Source organism: Theropithecus gelada, chromosome 8 (genome assembly GCF_003255815.1).
Source record: "Theropithecus gelada isolate Dixy chromosome 8, Tgel_1.0, whole genome shotgun sequence".
NCBI lineage: Eukaryota > Metazoa > Chordata > Mammalia > Primates > Cercopithecidae > Theropithecus > Theropithecus gelada.
Window position 1 is genome coordinate 56,102,692 of NC_037676.1, and position 15,413 is coordinate 56,118,104.

Here is a 15,413-nt window from a genome sequence, read left to right on the forward strand (position 1 = left end):
TTTGAGACGGAGTCTTGCTCTGTCGCCCAGGCTGGAGTGCAGTGGCCGGATCTCAGCTCACTGTAAGCTCCGCCTCCTGGGTTTACGCCATTCTCCTGCCTCAGCCGCCCGAGTAGCTGGGACTACAGGCACCTGCCACCACGCCCGGCTAGTTTTTTTTTTTGTTTTTTTTTTTTGTATTTTTTAGTAGAGACGGAGTTTCACCGTGTTAGCCAGGATGATCTCGATCTCCTGACCTCGTGATCCGCCCAACTCGGCCTCCCAAAGTGCTGGGATTACAGGGTTGAGCCACCGCGCCCGGCCTCAGGTATTTATTTATAGCAATGCAAGAATGGCCTGATAAACGTCTCAAACAGAAATTCTATATCCACCAAACAATTACTCCCCATTCTCCCCTCTTCTCAGCCTTTAGTAACCTCTATTCTACTTTCTGTCTCTATGAATTTGCCTATTCTTGGCTCCTCATATAAATGGAGTCATACAATATTTGTCCTTTTGCATCTGTCATCTTTCACTTAACTTCATGTTTTTAAGGTTCATCTACGTCATAGCGTGTATCAGAATTCCACTCCTTTTTATGGCTGAATGATATTTGAGTTTGTTTTTAATTCACCTGTCCAACAAATATTAATTGAATACTTTATCCATCCAAGCACTTTTCTAGATTCTATGGAGATAGCAATAAGCGAAAGAGACAAAATTATTGCTTAATTCTTACAAATAAACAAGTGATTATATACTATGTCAGATGGTGACAAGGGCTATAGAAAAAAAAAAACTGTATTGCAGAGAGGAACTGTAGAGGAAGAAGAGATCTCAGAGGCAGAGTGGAATCATTCGTGTAGTTCTTTGAGAGCTAGAGTAAGGATTTTGGATTTTACTCTGAAATCAGAAGTCAATAGAAAGTCTGGAGCTGGGATGGGTGCAGTGGCTCACACCTGTAATCCCAGCCCTTTAGGAGGCCGAGGAGGGTGGATCGCTTGAGACCAGGAGTTCAAGACCAGCCTGGCCAACATGATGAAATCCTGTCTCTACTAAAACTACAAAAAAAATTAGTTGGTCATCATGGCACACTCCTGTAATCCCAGCTACTAGGGAGGCTGAGGCATAAGAATTGCTTGAATCCAGGCGGCAGAGGCTGCAGTGAGCCCTGGGATCCAACAAAGCAAGACTCTGTCTCAGAAAAAAGAAAGAAAGTCTGCAGCTGTAGAGTGACATTTTCAAGGATAACTGTTTTGAAGGATAACTTTGGCTTCAGTGTTGAAATGAGACTATGACAGGAAATATGGTAAAGGAAAGGAGAAAGAACAGCGAGGGGTGTGCATTAGTCAAGGTTCCCCAGAGAATCAGAAGCAATAAGAGGGGGGGTGTGTGTGTGTGTGTGTGTGTGTGCATCTGTGTGTTACATGGGGAGAGATATACTTTAAGGAATTGGCTCATGTAATTGTGGGGGGTGTCAAGTCTGAAATCTGTAGGGCAGGCCAGCAGGCTGGAAATTCAAGTAAGAGCTGATGTTGCAGTCTTCATTCTGAAGTCCACAGGATAGGATAGGAAGGTTCGAAACTCAGTCAGGGTTTCCATGTTGCAATATTGAGGCCAAATTCCTTTTGAGGCAGAATATACTCCATGCCTCGTTTGCAGTCAACGTCTGGCATTTCTTGGGCTGTGGATGCATCAACCCAATTTCTGCCTTACATGGCATTCTCTCTGTGTGTATATCTGTGTCCAAATTTCCCCTTTGTATAAGGACACCAGTCATGCTGGAATAGGGTGGCCTTCATCTTACTAATTACATCTGCTGCAATGCTATTTCCAAGTAAGGTCATATTCCAAGGTACTAGGGACTAGGATTTTAATACGTAAATTTTGGGAGGTGCAAGTCAACATATAACACAGGGTAACAGCTGTGAATATGAAGTAGTTGGATTTGGCCAGAGAATTTTAAAAAGAGAGTCTGGGATACTCCAATGATGTTTTTCACCTGAACAAAAATAGTTAAATTGCCATTTACTAAGCTGGTGAAGACTGCAAGAGGAGAAAGTTTGGAGAAGAATAACAAGGGTTCAGTTTTTATATAAGTTTCAAAGCACCATATCCGGCGGGGCATGGTGGCTCATGCCTATAATCCCACCACTTTGGGAGGCCAAGGTGGGAGGATCACATGAGATCAGAAGTTCGAGATCAGCCTGACCAACACGGTGAAACCCCATATCTACTAAAAATACAAAAATTAGCTGGGCAAGGTGGCGCATGCCTGTAATCCCAGCTACTAAGGAGGCTGAGGCAGGAGAATCGCTTGAACCCAGGAGGTGGAGGTTGCAGTGAGCTGAGATCACACCACTGTACTCCAGCCTGGGTGGCAGAATAAGACTCTGGAAAAAAAAAACAAAAATAAAACAAAACAAAACAAAACAAAAAACACCATCTCCTACCCTAAGTCCCTTACTTGGCTAGTAATGCCTGTGGCGAGAACAGAGGACCCAGTTATCTGCAGGAGCAGGGCAGACAGAGCCTTTGAGTGTTTCCCTTCCCTAGACATACAAGTCATCTAAGTAGCTCTCATGTCTGGCCCACTCCACTTCCCTTTCCAGCCCCTCCTCCCTCGTTATCATTGCCTCCATTACACATCTCTTTATGACATCTCCACATAAGCCCTAGGCACAAATACATTTTAAAAGTTATTAAAAGAATGGGACAAGTCAGAACTGATTATGAGCTGCAGAAATATTCTTTTTAAGAGTTGTATGTTCACGAGGAACATTGAGATTCTGAAGGAACCTTAATAATGGAAACATACTATGAAGAGTTGGGTTCACCTCAAATTAATATTAACCTGTGACTCTAGTAGCCAGGATCTGTTATTTATATTGCCACCTTTCAATCTGCATAATTTATGGTCAGTGCAGGGGAAGATTTGCCTTTATAGTTTTCACTGTCAGCTAGATTCTTCGATCCAAGTGGAAGAATTACATTTCCAAATAACAGAAAGTTAAAATGTATAATATGACTAAACTACAACAAAGTGGAACTTAAAAATAAAGTCCAGGAGAAAATAGGTCATTTCATAAAACTAACTTCAAATTCTGTTAGAACCGTGACTTTAATTCTAAAGGCTCTCAGAAAGTTTTGGTACAGGAGTCCTTTATTCTGCTATGGATGTTTCCTTTATGAAATACTGCTGTTTAAGCATGAAAGAAAACCTTCCATTTGAAGTGGGCAAGACATTGTTCATATGGATTTAGGCTGTGGCGATTTTCGTTTGCATAAAGGCACTCTGGTTGCTGTTCAGTAGTCAACATGATTGATTAGGGATGTGGTGGTTCAATCAGAATAAAGTATTCCCCAAATAATCTGGATCCCTAAGGGCCAGTGCTTCCAGGAATATGGTCCTGATAATTCCAATCTGTGGCTAATATTATTGAAAGCCTTAGACTGTCAAATAGAATCTGGCCTAAAAGGAGGACAAGGCTCTCTGAAGTGCAGCCCTTCGGGCAGCTGAAGGTCTTTTCTCAGATCGAATTTTTTGGCTACATTGATACTCTTCGGCTCCGTCCTTGCCAGAAGTGCGGAAGGATTCCAGCACCTCACAACTTGCTTGATTCACCCTCATCCCCTCCCCTAACTGGAGAAGCCGCTGGGTTCCGCGAGCCAGACTCGCGGTGGCTTCAGAGAAGCAGGCGAGCAGGCGGCTGATCCGGAGGCCAGTGTGGGGCCCGCAAGCGGTGACTGTCTCCAGAGGAGCAAAGGAGCTGAGTCTTGTTTTTCTTGGATCAGGTTTGGGACTTTTATTCTGTCTGACCATTTCCACCACTTCCCTCACAAGAGTCTCTGTCTCAAAGCACAGGACCGAAGCAAAATGCCTAATGAAGCGTGCCCAAGGAAGGGGCAGGGGCGTGCAAGTGACTCGGGAAGAAGGACTGGGGTGAGGGGAGAAACGAGGTTACGAGTTCGCACGTTCTCACAAAACCATTTGAAAACAGGAGCTGGAGACGACAAATTCTGGAACCCACGAAAGGCCTTTGGAGCTCGCTCCGGCTCCTCGAAGTTGGGCGTGCGTCGCAGAAGAGTGCTGGGCGCTCCCTTTCAGCATTTTCGGCTTTGTTCAAGCCCTTGCGTAGGGTCGGGAAAGTCGTGGGTGGGCTCATCAGGCTTTAGGTCTCCAGGAACCCGGCTGGTCCTCTCTCGACTTCTTAGCGTAGGGTCCCGCCGGCCCGGGCGCCCTTGGCCGCCGAAGTTCCCGCCCTCGCCGAGGGCCCTAGCTCCGGAGCGGGGCGCAGACGCGGCCGCCGCCCCGCAGTCCCCCGCAGGTGCCTTCCAGGACCAGCTGCCGGGCGGAGGCCGAGCACGCATGGCGGCAGCTGAGCCTCCACACCCCAAGCCCCAGCCGGAGGGTCGCGTCCCCTGTCCTCCTCCCGGGCGAGACGAACGCTCAGCAGCTCATTCCCTGGGCGCCAAGACCGATTTCCAAGTCGCCCACTTTACCCCCTCCAGGAAGCTGTTGGCGCTTCTCCAGAAGCCTCCTCGGCTCCCAGCTCCAGCCCCTAAAATAAAAGCACCTTGCCAGAGAGCGGGGGAGGGGAGCAGCTGAACGGGGAGAATGAAAATACTAGGAGAACGACCCCATTCTCCAGGAAAAGGTAATGAGGGGAAGTGAAACAGTGTGAACTTACTCGGAAATGCAAACCGAGTTCAACTCACCCGGGAGCAAACAAACGACAGAAAGACAAATCAGCCACCGCACTCGCGGCTTTCCCAGAAAAGGCCTCATGAATGAGAATGGGTTGCTAGGTTTCCTTCCCTCTCTCCTGACAATCGCTTCCCACAAGACTTCCACCGCCGAAAGAAAACAGGCTGGGCCTGGTGACTGCGGAGTGAGGGAACCGCGCCAGGCCCACGAGGCCGCCCGCGACCGCTCCCGCCTTCAGGACCCTGGAGAGCGGCCGCCGCGCCCCTGGGACCCACGCCCAACCCAGAGCACCCGCGCTCGCCTCCCGCGCCTCACCACCCCGGCACTTTATTCGCTGCTTCCCGCCTCCACCTTCATTTTTTTGGCAACCACCGCTCTTGTTTTTCACAGACAGATTAAATTGTTTTTTGTTTGGCATGAGGGGGTGTTTGGATTGGCCGAGCTACATTCCGGTTTGTAACTACACTAAACGTCAGTGCACCAAGAAACTAAGAGCGTCTCAAAGATGAGAGCCTGAACGAGGCAGGTGACCTTAAAAAGCCACTGAGTTCAATCCCTTTATAAATGAACTCAGAAAATAAAGAGCCTTTCCCAGTATTAGCCATTAAGTTCGTGGCAAGGTTGAGTGTAGAACCGTGGGTTTCTGACTTCTAAACTAATGCTTCCCTCCACTTTCCAAGGGGAAAAAAAAATCCTCATCGCTTAGGTCTCCTAAGCAACAAGTGGAAGGTGGAAAGGCCGGTGTTCCCGAGAATAAGAAGGACACATGGAGTTTGGAAAGGGGGTCCGTAGAGGGTTCACTTGTAGTAGCAGCCCTAACATGGAATCCCGGTGTTCCCTGCTCCACGTAACATAACCACAGCCGCAATGGCCAGTCCCTTTCTCCAACCAGCCTGTGAAGGGTCTGGGGCCCTTCAGCCACCTTCAGCCAGTATCTGGACCTTCCGTAGGCAACAATCCCAATAGAATCTAGTAGCCAAGGCGAACTCTGTGCCTCTGGCAGGCAGAACCCTGGGCACTTAGGGAGATGCGAAAGGGCAGGGGGAACAAGGGAAGATCAGAGACGGGAGGGGAAGAGTAACAGTTACAAAAGTGAACTAAGATTTTCATCCAAATTCTGAAGAACCAGGAGATGTGAACACAGACCCTTCTGCATAGCGCATGTCACATTCAGCGCACATAAGAGTCCCCTGGGAATGTTACTATGCAGATTCCGATGCAGTAGCCTGGGTGGGGCTCAAGAGTATTTCTAACAAGCTCCTAGGTGTTGGCGAAGCTGCTGGCCCACGGACCACACTTCAACTAGCACGGAGTTAGGAAAAACAGGAGTGGGAGGGGGAAGAATCTAACTGTAGGCCTTTCCTTTTGCTTTCACCGACCTTCTCTTGCACCCCCAAAGTAACGCCTCAAAACTCTGTAGTAAAGAGCCCCGTCTAAGCGGCCGGACACCACATTAACCGTATGCTGGTTTTGTTTCTCTCTCCCTGCCCCAGCCCTTCCCGCCTGCACAGCTCCCAGACTCGCCTGCCGCCCCGAAGCTGCTCGGCCTCCTTTATAGCCCGCTTTCCAGTCTCACAAGGTTCTTCTCTCACCTTCTCCGGCGACCCCCTCCCGAAGCTCCCCGGAGGCGCCCGAACTTCTCCCCCCTGCTTCCCGCCCTGCCGGCCGCCCGGCTCTCGCGGGGGCACGAGGAGCTGCCAGGCCGCCTCTCGCTCCTGCTCGGGGCGGCGCTGGCACTGCCCGGCCGACCCTCGGGGGGTCGTCCGCTGAGGCCCGCCCGTCCGGTCGGCAAGCCCAGGGAAGAAGACGCCACCGCTGGGCAGAGCTCGCCCATGCCGGTGAGTATCGTGGTCTCCATTATGCCCCACACCCAGCCTCCCCAGGACACCAGCCTCTCCCGATTCTTCCTAACCCCGACTGACCCGCTCCGCCCGGGCCAGCAGCGGGGAAAGGCGGCAAGGTCGGTTAGGCCGGGACAAGGCTGGGCAAGTCATAGGACGGGACACTGGAGGCTCCCGGGACACCGCCCCTCCTCGCGGGAAGACACTCCAAGCTACTTTTTCCTGGGCCATTTCCTTTCCAGGGTCCAAGAAAACGGGAGGGAGCCCTCGCTCTTCCCTTTCAAACTGCCTTTCAAACTCCCGGCGTGTCGCCCTCCTCCCCCTACTCCGAGCCTCCCCCAGACGCGCCTCCGCCGGCTCCCCGCGCTCGCTCTCCCACTCCCCTGCCCTCTCGGCAGGCAAGGGAGGAAATGACGTGATGTTATTTTTGTGTCAGGTCAGTTTCCAGCTTCAGCTTAGCCCTCCGGGCTCCAGGGAACTACCCCCGCGGCCCCACCGGGTCCCACTCTCGAGGGGACGCTGCGGGCTACGGGGACACGCGGTGTTGCGAGTCTGGAGAGCTGGGCAGCTTGGTTCCCCCTCCCGCTGCCCCCTGGTCTACTCCTCTCCCCGGACTCGGGAGTCCCTGGAGAAGGGGACGCGGAGGGCGACTGCCGAGGGTCTCAGCGGGAGCCGGAGTCAGGGGTTAGTTCCTCCCCTTATCCCCCGCTCGTTTGCCGAGTGGGGCCTCCGCGCTCTGGCTAGCTGGGAGGCGGCGAGGGCCGCTTTCCAGGGCGGGAAGACCGGAGGCCGAGGCTGCGCCGGGGAGGGGCGGGAACAGAGCTCCGAGAGGTGCCCCGGGCCGCGGAGAAGGTAGGGGGCTGCCCTCTGTAGGCGGGCAGTCCACAGACGCGAAGCTCTGGGGACCAAGCACCCGCTCCGCGCCAGCCGCCCAACCCCGCTCCTCCCTCCCGCTCCCTTCATTCACAAGGTCCGAGCACGCAGTCCAGCACACTCGAGTCTCGCTCTGCCCCCGCGCGCCGAGGGGAGGCGATGACACAGAGGGCTTCGAGGACGCCCTCCACGCGCGCCTGGCTTCGTATCCACACTCCTGGGACTTGCTAATCCAGGGCTGGAGCAGTGAGGCTGCGGCCGGGGTGGAGGTCGCGCGCCGCTTGGGACCTCGGGGGTACCCCTAGCGCCCGCCGCGGTGGAGTGCGCCGCCGCTGGAGGGAGGCGAGACGTGGGATTGCCCGGCCGGGTAAAGGGAGTGAGGGGGCGGGGAGGAGGCAGAGCAAGGGGAGGAAGAGGCCGGGAGAAAAGGGCTACAGCAAAGATCGAGAGCCGGAGAAAGGGGAAAGGCGCCCGGAGCAATCGCAGACGTAGAGAGGGCAGCCCTCCGCGCTGCAATAGAAAGAAGGCACCCGCCGGACGCATGCGCACGGCGGACGGAGGCGAGCCGGCCGGGGCTTCCCCTCCGGCTGGCGGGGTGGACAGTGGGCTCGTGAGTATCCTGGTTCCTCGACCTCTCTTTCTTCCTCTCGGGCTCTCCCTGAGGCTTCGTGCTGGAAAGTGGCCGAGGCTAGGAGGGGCGCGCAGCGCGTCCGGACCTCGGGGTGTCGCCGTTGCTGCTGGGCGGGAGCGGGTGCGAGTCGGGGGTTACTGCCGGTAGCTTTAGTGCGTGTTTTGGGGAGTGTGGCTGCGGGTGCGTCTGTGTCCGAAGAGGGGCTTCGCGCCACCAGGATCAGTATGTCCCGGGCCTGCCAGGGCGTCCGCGATTCCACCTCTGCGGCCTCGGGTCGGTGACTTGGTGGAGAACGCAGAAGTCTAGACTTTAGACCCTAGAAATCGCACTGATCACCCGAAGCGTATTTTGGAAAGTCCAGGCGGGCGGAAGCGTCGGCGTTCTCACCGTGTAGGGAGAGGATAAGGAAGGGGCCAGGCGCCCGGGGCGGGTGGTTTGAGCGCCGCTGGGAAGGGAAAGGAGACAGAGCCTCCTGGAATCAGAGCGCCTGCTTTTAGGAGAAGTGCAACCAGGGCAGGGGCACCGAGGGGCAGGGTGAGGAAGTGGGCGCTCGGCGCATGGACCCCAGAGGACCAACTAGGTGTGGGCGTTCACTCGGAGCCTCTGTTCATGCTCTTGAAAACCGAATGAACAGAGAAGTGCCCTCCACCCTTCGCCTGCGCCAAGGCAGTTAACATGCAGGCGCCGCCGGGATTTTCCTGGAACAAATCCGGGCACTTGATCTTCAGCACCCTCGGAGCTGCCCTGGGAAGTCGGAACAAGTCTGGGCGCCCGGACTGCGGACTGGAAAGCAGGGAGCGGAGGGCGGGAGACTGGGGGCGGGAGGTGGGGGTGCGGGCTGCTGCTGGGGACCGAGGTGGGCGTTGGAGGGGAGGGTCTGTGTGCGCGGGTATCCTCCAGCGTTGGGGGAGCGGACAGGCCAGGGGCCTCTAGGGAAGCGGCGCTCCGGGACAGGGGTGGCTTTCCCGTCTCTGTGTGCGCCGCGATCCCCCCACCCAGCTCTGGCGGAGGAATGGGTGGGGGAGGAGCCCTGAGAGATGCAACTAGCTAAGAGTGGGGTGGGCGTTTTGGGGAAAGGTTTGCGTGCGCTGCGGCCCTCCGGCTGCTAGAGAAGTGGGCGAGAGAGAGTGGGCGCCGGGAGGGGGTCTATAGGCGCCGCGACCTCCCCCACCTCCCTCCACGCTTGTGGGGGAGTGAGTGGGGAAGGGGCATTAGGAGAGGCGGCGCGCCGACACTGAGTTGCAACGTGAGCTTCCCGGACTTGACAGCATCAAAGGAAAACCCTGGCGAGCAGCCAGGGCCAGCGAGCGACCCCAGCAGCAGGGACGAGGCGGTGCAGAGCGCTCGCGGACAGGCTAGGGGGATCCCTGGGGAGCAGCTGCTGCTCACGGACCACCGGCGATGCACGGGGTGGAGAAGTGAACGTGGTCGACAGGATTTCTATCCGGAAGGTGGACAGCGCTACAGGGGAATCTCCTCGATTCCTGTCCGTCTCATAATTTGGCAAAAGCTCGCGCCACTGCCCTCGACCTGGGCGACAGAGCGAGACTCCATCTCAAAAAAAAAAAAAAAAAATTAGCAAAAGCCTGTCGCTCTTTGTCGACCTCCCCACATTCCCCAGTCACCTGGCTAGGGTTCGTTGGTATCAAAACCCCAGCCTTGGTGCCCTCGGTGTCGGCAGGACCCTCGCCCACTGGCTAGCGGAATCAGACACCTGCACGCGGGCTCCTCATTGCCCTGGCGCGTGGGGAGCAAGGGGCTTCTGCATCAGTCTACATCCACCCTGCTTGGGACACAGGTGGCAGGGCCCTGGAGTGGCTTGGCTTCATTTCACTCCTAGTGCCTCCACACCGTGGAATTGACTAAACAAATGTTCAAGTTCGCAAAACGGTCTGACTTCCTCCCCAAACTTGACAAGGACATTTCTAGTGAAATTACTCTGTAAGTTTTTTTGGCACAACCACAGTTTGCAATTTACTGTTTTAAAATATTTTTTTCCTCAAAACCTAATTTTCTATTGGGTCTCATCCTGTTTATCTTCTGTTCATTAAGTGACATCTTTCTTTTTTTCTTTGAGACTCAGTTTCGATCTTGTTGCCCAGGCTGGAGTGCAATGGTGCGATTTCGGCTCACTGCAACCTCTGCCTCCTGGGTTCAAGCGATTCTCCTGCCTCAGCCTCCCGAGTAGCTGGGGCTGGGATTACAGGCAAGCGCCACCACTCCTGGCTAATTTTTTGTATTTAGTAGAGACGGGGTTTCTCCGTGTTGGTCAGGCTGCTCTCGAACTCCCGACCTCAGGTGATCCACCTGCCTTGGCCTCACAAAGTACTGGGATTACAGGAGTAAGCCATAAGTGACATCTTTTTTTTTTTTTTTTTTTTATCACGTATTAGTAACGCATATGAGAGGCAATGTCGCCAAACCAGTGAGAGTCTTGAGCTCTGTAACCTGGTTCAGATCCCAACCTAACTGCATAACCTTGGACTAGTTACTTATCCTCTCTGGGCGTTAGTTTTATCATCTGTGAAATAGGGATAATAAGAGTACCTACCTCCGCCGGGCGTCGTGGCTCACTCCTGTAATCCCAGCACTTTGAGAGAACGAGGCAGGGGGATCACCTGAGGTCAGCAGTTCGAGACCAGCCTGGCCAACATGGTGAAACCCCGTCTCTACTAAAAATACAAAAAATTAGCTGGGATACAAAAAATTAGCTGGGTGTTGTTGCTGGCGCCTGTAATCTCAGCTACTCTGGAGGCTGAGGCAGGAGAATTGCTTGAACTCGGGAGGCAGAGGTTGTAGTGAGCCAAGATGGAGCCACTGCACTCCAGCCTGGGCAACAAGAGCAAAACTCCGTCTCAAAAAAAAAAAAAAAAGAGTACCTACCTAACGGGCTAGCTGACAGCATTTAGTAAATTAATAACATAGAGCTCTTATAATGGGATGGCACATACCAAGCAAAAGCTGTTATTACTATTATTATATTGAGGCTAAATTGGCTAGACTTCAAACTATAAATAAGATCAGTAACAGAATGCATATTTTTGTATACTATAAAGAGTATGCATAATGAAACACATGTCCATCATCAAAATTAGAAAAAGTCTTTTTTTTTTTTTTTTTTTGAGACTGTATCTCACTCTCTCACCCAGGCTGGAGTGCAGTGGCACAACTGAGGCCCACTGCACCCTTGAACTCTCAGATTCAAGGGATCCTCCCACCTCAGCCTCAGGAGTAGCTGAGACTTAAGGTACCTGCCACTGCACCTGGTTAATTTTTTAATTTTTATAGAGAGAGGATCTCACTGTGTTGCCAGGGCTGATGAACAGCCAGTTTAAGATAATCTGAAAATGTACCTTAGGAGCTTGAAGTGCTAACTTGTTTGAGATCACTGTAAATGTTTTAGCTGAAACATCCCTTATATCAGAAATACAGAAAGATGAAAATCAGGTTACTTATTCTACCTCCTTCGTTTTATGGATGAGGAAACATTCAGAGAGGTTAAGGGTCTGGGCCAGAGATCTCCAGCTAATTAGGGGCCAAAATAGAATGAGGACTTCTGACTCATTCCCCTGGGCTCTTACACACCACACTGCTGATTTCCTGTTTACTACGGATTAATGAACTGTTAACAGATAGAAAGTATAAATAAGGAAAAAGTGTACAAGCATGTGCTATCTCTAGCACCAAGAAGGACTAGGCAGTCATGTCATGGCTACTGTTGTCCCACAGCTTTATCTTGGTCCCTCACATTGTAAGACATGACCACATGACTCGCCTCAGGTAAGGTAAGGTTACAGATCAAGCTATTGTCAGAGCCAGCATTAGCATTTTAGGCCCCACTTGGGTATACATTTGATTGCAAATTCTGTTAATCTCTTGTAGCAGTTTTAGAAATCATCTTTGAGCTTTTCTTGAATTCTTAAAATACCCTTCCAGCTGGCTTTGAAGGTCTTTCCTATAACAAAGCCTTTTAGAAAAGGCCTTCAGAATTACACAGAAGATTTTATTATTCTAGATTTTATGGAGTAGCAACAGTAAAAGAGAAAAGCTTTCTTATTTTAATGTAGTAGCCTGTAACTGGTTTCATTCCAGGCACTTGAGTATCAATTCCTGAAATCCTACTGTTCTTTTATTTCTGCATGTGGCCATCTAACCACATTCACCTTCCATGGACAGATGCAGATGGTGGCTTAAAGGTTCAGCCCTCATATTAACAGTTTAAGAATTATACAGCAGAGACTTTCTAGTGAACATCTGGTCTTACAAAGTTATTTATAGTGATGGTGTGTCTTCCAGGGAAGGTACTTCGAGGAATTATGCCTGCATCCTTGAAAAAGGAAACCATGGTTTTCTCCAGTGTGTGAACTGGATACTGAGTATCTTATTTTTTTTTTTTTTTTTTGACCCCAAGAAACCTCTTGCATGAATACCCTACTCTTGACTTTGCATCTTGGGATACTTACTACATGTTCTTAGACAGAAGGACAGGGCATTTAAGAAGGGAGTGACTTTCTAGCATGCTCCCAAGCCAGTTTGGCAGAACTTAGTTTTGAAATCACATGTGTCAAGTCAGGTCCCAATATGATTATAATGTGTATCACTGTCCAATTGGGAATATTTCAGATTGGTTTTCAGTGCAACACCAGGTGACTCACAATGTGAGCTTCTATTCAAACAAGTACAGTGTCAGTCAGCAACTAATAGGGCTCACTGTGAGTCAGAGCTTAGCATTTAGTACAATAAGTGTGAGTCACTGACTACCCGGCACCATCTGAGATGGTCCCTGAATGTTACTTTGCGCAGCTAGCTCAAGAGTTAAGGTGATGCTGCTTGGAGTGAGTCAGTTTGTAGTACAATTGAATGGGCTCTTGGAGAGGCCATTCACAATCAAGTTTGATGTGGCTGAGTGCTCCAAAGTAATATTACGTGATTATAAATTCATGGAGTAGATTACCTTGATTCTAATCCAGCTGATTAGAGTCTAGCTATTTGCACGGGGAATCACTTGCGAAATATGAGTAATATGCTCTGTTGCCCAGCAGTGATATTTTACATGAGTTATTTCAATAGTTATTAAAGCCAGTTGACCTTTCTGATTTGGGAATGCTCAATTTCTAGTTAAGCATGTATTTTATTCTAAAGTGTAAAATCCTTTTCATATGAGCATTTGAGTTTTAGGCAAAGGCATCTCATGCAAAGTTATCTGATAGCTTGGCTTCCTGAGGTGCTGGGTTGTACAATGTGCACCTCCGTCCAACAGTGAAGTAGTAGAGAACACCCTGCTATCTGGTTTGTCTACATTTGGGGCCCTCTGAAGCTGACTGAATTGTGGTTGCTCAAGGCTAGAGCGCAAGTTTGTACTGCTGCTCTTAGACTAAGGACACCAGGCACTTTAACCCTTTTAGGGCTGAATAGCTAGAACCAACACTTACACAGCTGTTGGATTTTTGCAACCATGGAAAGAATTATGCAACCTACTCCTTACCTCACCTGTATAATGGACTTTTATGTCTCAGGGTGGAGTGATAATGAGATTTAAGGGACTATTCGATTTCTTTCTTTCTTTTTCCCTTTCTTTCTTTCTTTCTTTCTTTCTTTCTTTCTTTCTTTCTTCCTTTCTTCCTTTCTTCCTTTCTTCCTTTCTTCCTTTCTTCCTTTCTTCCTTCCTTCCTTCCTTCTTTCTTCCTTTCTTTTTTCTTTCTTTCTTTTCTTTTTTTTTTGTTCAGGTCTTTTATTAACTAATACACAATTACTTGTCCTCTGGTTTGTTGAAGCAATAAATCAGACAACATTAGCCTCAATAATGCCTGTGAAAGTGGCTGGCCATAAAAACTCCAGCACCACATTCATCTGAAAGGCACTCCCAATGAAGGCCACTAATTCTGGCATTTTCATCCACCTTATAGTATTTCAGGACACCCACTTCACCTTCTTTCTCTTATGCTTATTCTTGGGAGTTGGATAAGATTTCTTCCTATTTTTGGCACTACCATGAAATCTCAACACAAGATAAAAAGAGTAGATTCTTTTTGAATGTTGTAGTCAGAGAAAGTATGTCCATATTCCAGTTACTTGCCAGCTTCCAGTCGCTTGTCTTTGCTGATCAGGAGGAATTCCTTCCTTATCCTGGATATTGGCCTTTACATTTTTTGGTTGTATCCGAGGGTTCAACCTCGAGGGTGATGATCTTCCCTGTAAGGATATTTGCAAAAATCTGCATTTTGGTAGATGCTCCATCTGAGGTTGAGGGAAATGAAGAGATGGGTTAGACTATAAACACAGGAGAGGGTGCTGGCCAGAGAGCAGTCCAAGAGCACGCCCATAGATTTCTTAATTTGTATAAAAGTCGTGTTGATAATTAGTGACAGGAAGTCATTATCCATAGAACTCAGATTAGACTACTGTTAAAAAGTACATGTGGCCAGGCGTGGTGGCTCACGCCTGTAATTGCCACACTTTAGTAGGCCAAGGCGGGTGGATCACTTGAGCCCAGGAGTTCCAGACCAGCCTGGGCAACACAGTGAAACCCCATCTCTTAAAAAAATGCAAAAAATTAGCTGGGTGTGGTGGTGCACACCTGTAGTCCCAGCTACTTGGGAGACTGAGGCCGGAGGATCACCTGAGCCTGGGGACGCTGAGGTTGCAATGGGCCATGATCTTGCCTCTGCTCTCCAGCCTGGGCAACAGAGTGAGACCCTGACTTAAAAAAAAAAAAAAAAAGTACATGTATATTTTTCTCTGTTCATCTTTTGATGACTCTAAAAGAATCTTACATGTATGGGGTCTTCCATATACATTCATTTTGTTTTTACAAATATTTATTTCTAGTGATTACCCAGATATAGTTCATATATCTCCTGCTATAAAGAAAGATATATCTATTTCTTTGCATTTAAGGGGGACTTTACATAAAAAATTTAATTCTTCCTGACTTAATATAATCCCGGCAAATTTCGGTTGTTAGGACTCTTTAATGAATTAGAGTATTTCTAAAACTGAAACAACGTTTTTCTGTGTTTATTAGGTTTCAGTGATGAGCTATTTGGTATTTTTGTGAGGTTTATGACAGCTTTTAACTTCATTTACTTGAGTTATAACTTACAGTAAAGTTTACACATCTTAAGAGTGGAACTTAGTAAACTTCATGTAAGTGTACCCCCACAGAACCACCATTTAGATCAGGGTTTCTCACCTCAGCACTGTGGAGATTTGGGGTTGAATAACTCCTTATTGAAGGGAGTTATTGAATGGAATAACTCCATTGCACTGTAGGATGTTTAGCAGCATCCCTGATCTCCACCCACTGGATGATCCAGTAGCACCCTTCCCTGGATGCCATGACCAAAAATGTCTAGACATTGCCAAGTGTCCCCTGGGGCCA

The 15,413-nt window shown here is 49.9% G+C and overlaps 1 protein-coding gene and 1 pseudogene across 5 annotated transcripts in view; one reads left to right on the forward strand and one right to left on the reverse strand.

Annotated features, from left to right (window-relative positions):
- The window catches only part of RGS20 (regulator of G protein signaling 20), a 108,194-nt gene that overhangs the window by 22,272 nt on the left and 70,509 nt on the right, over window positions 1-15,413 (forward strand). Inside the window, exon 2 of one of the 5 annotated variants that reach the window (XM_025393414.1) lies at window positions 6,181-6,525. The exons of 3 other annotated variants lie outside the window; for them this stretch is intronic. In XM_025393414.1, coding sequence (XP_025249199.1) covers window positions 6,181-6,525 — 345 coding nt within the window. Of the gene's footprint in view, window positions 1-6,180; window positions 6,526-7,799; window positions 8,012-15,413 lie in introns of those variants that run through there. One more of the 5 variants, XM_025393416.1, reaches the window with a different exon arrangement.
- LOC112629814 lies at window positions 13,782-14,252 on the reverse strand (annotated as a pseudogene).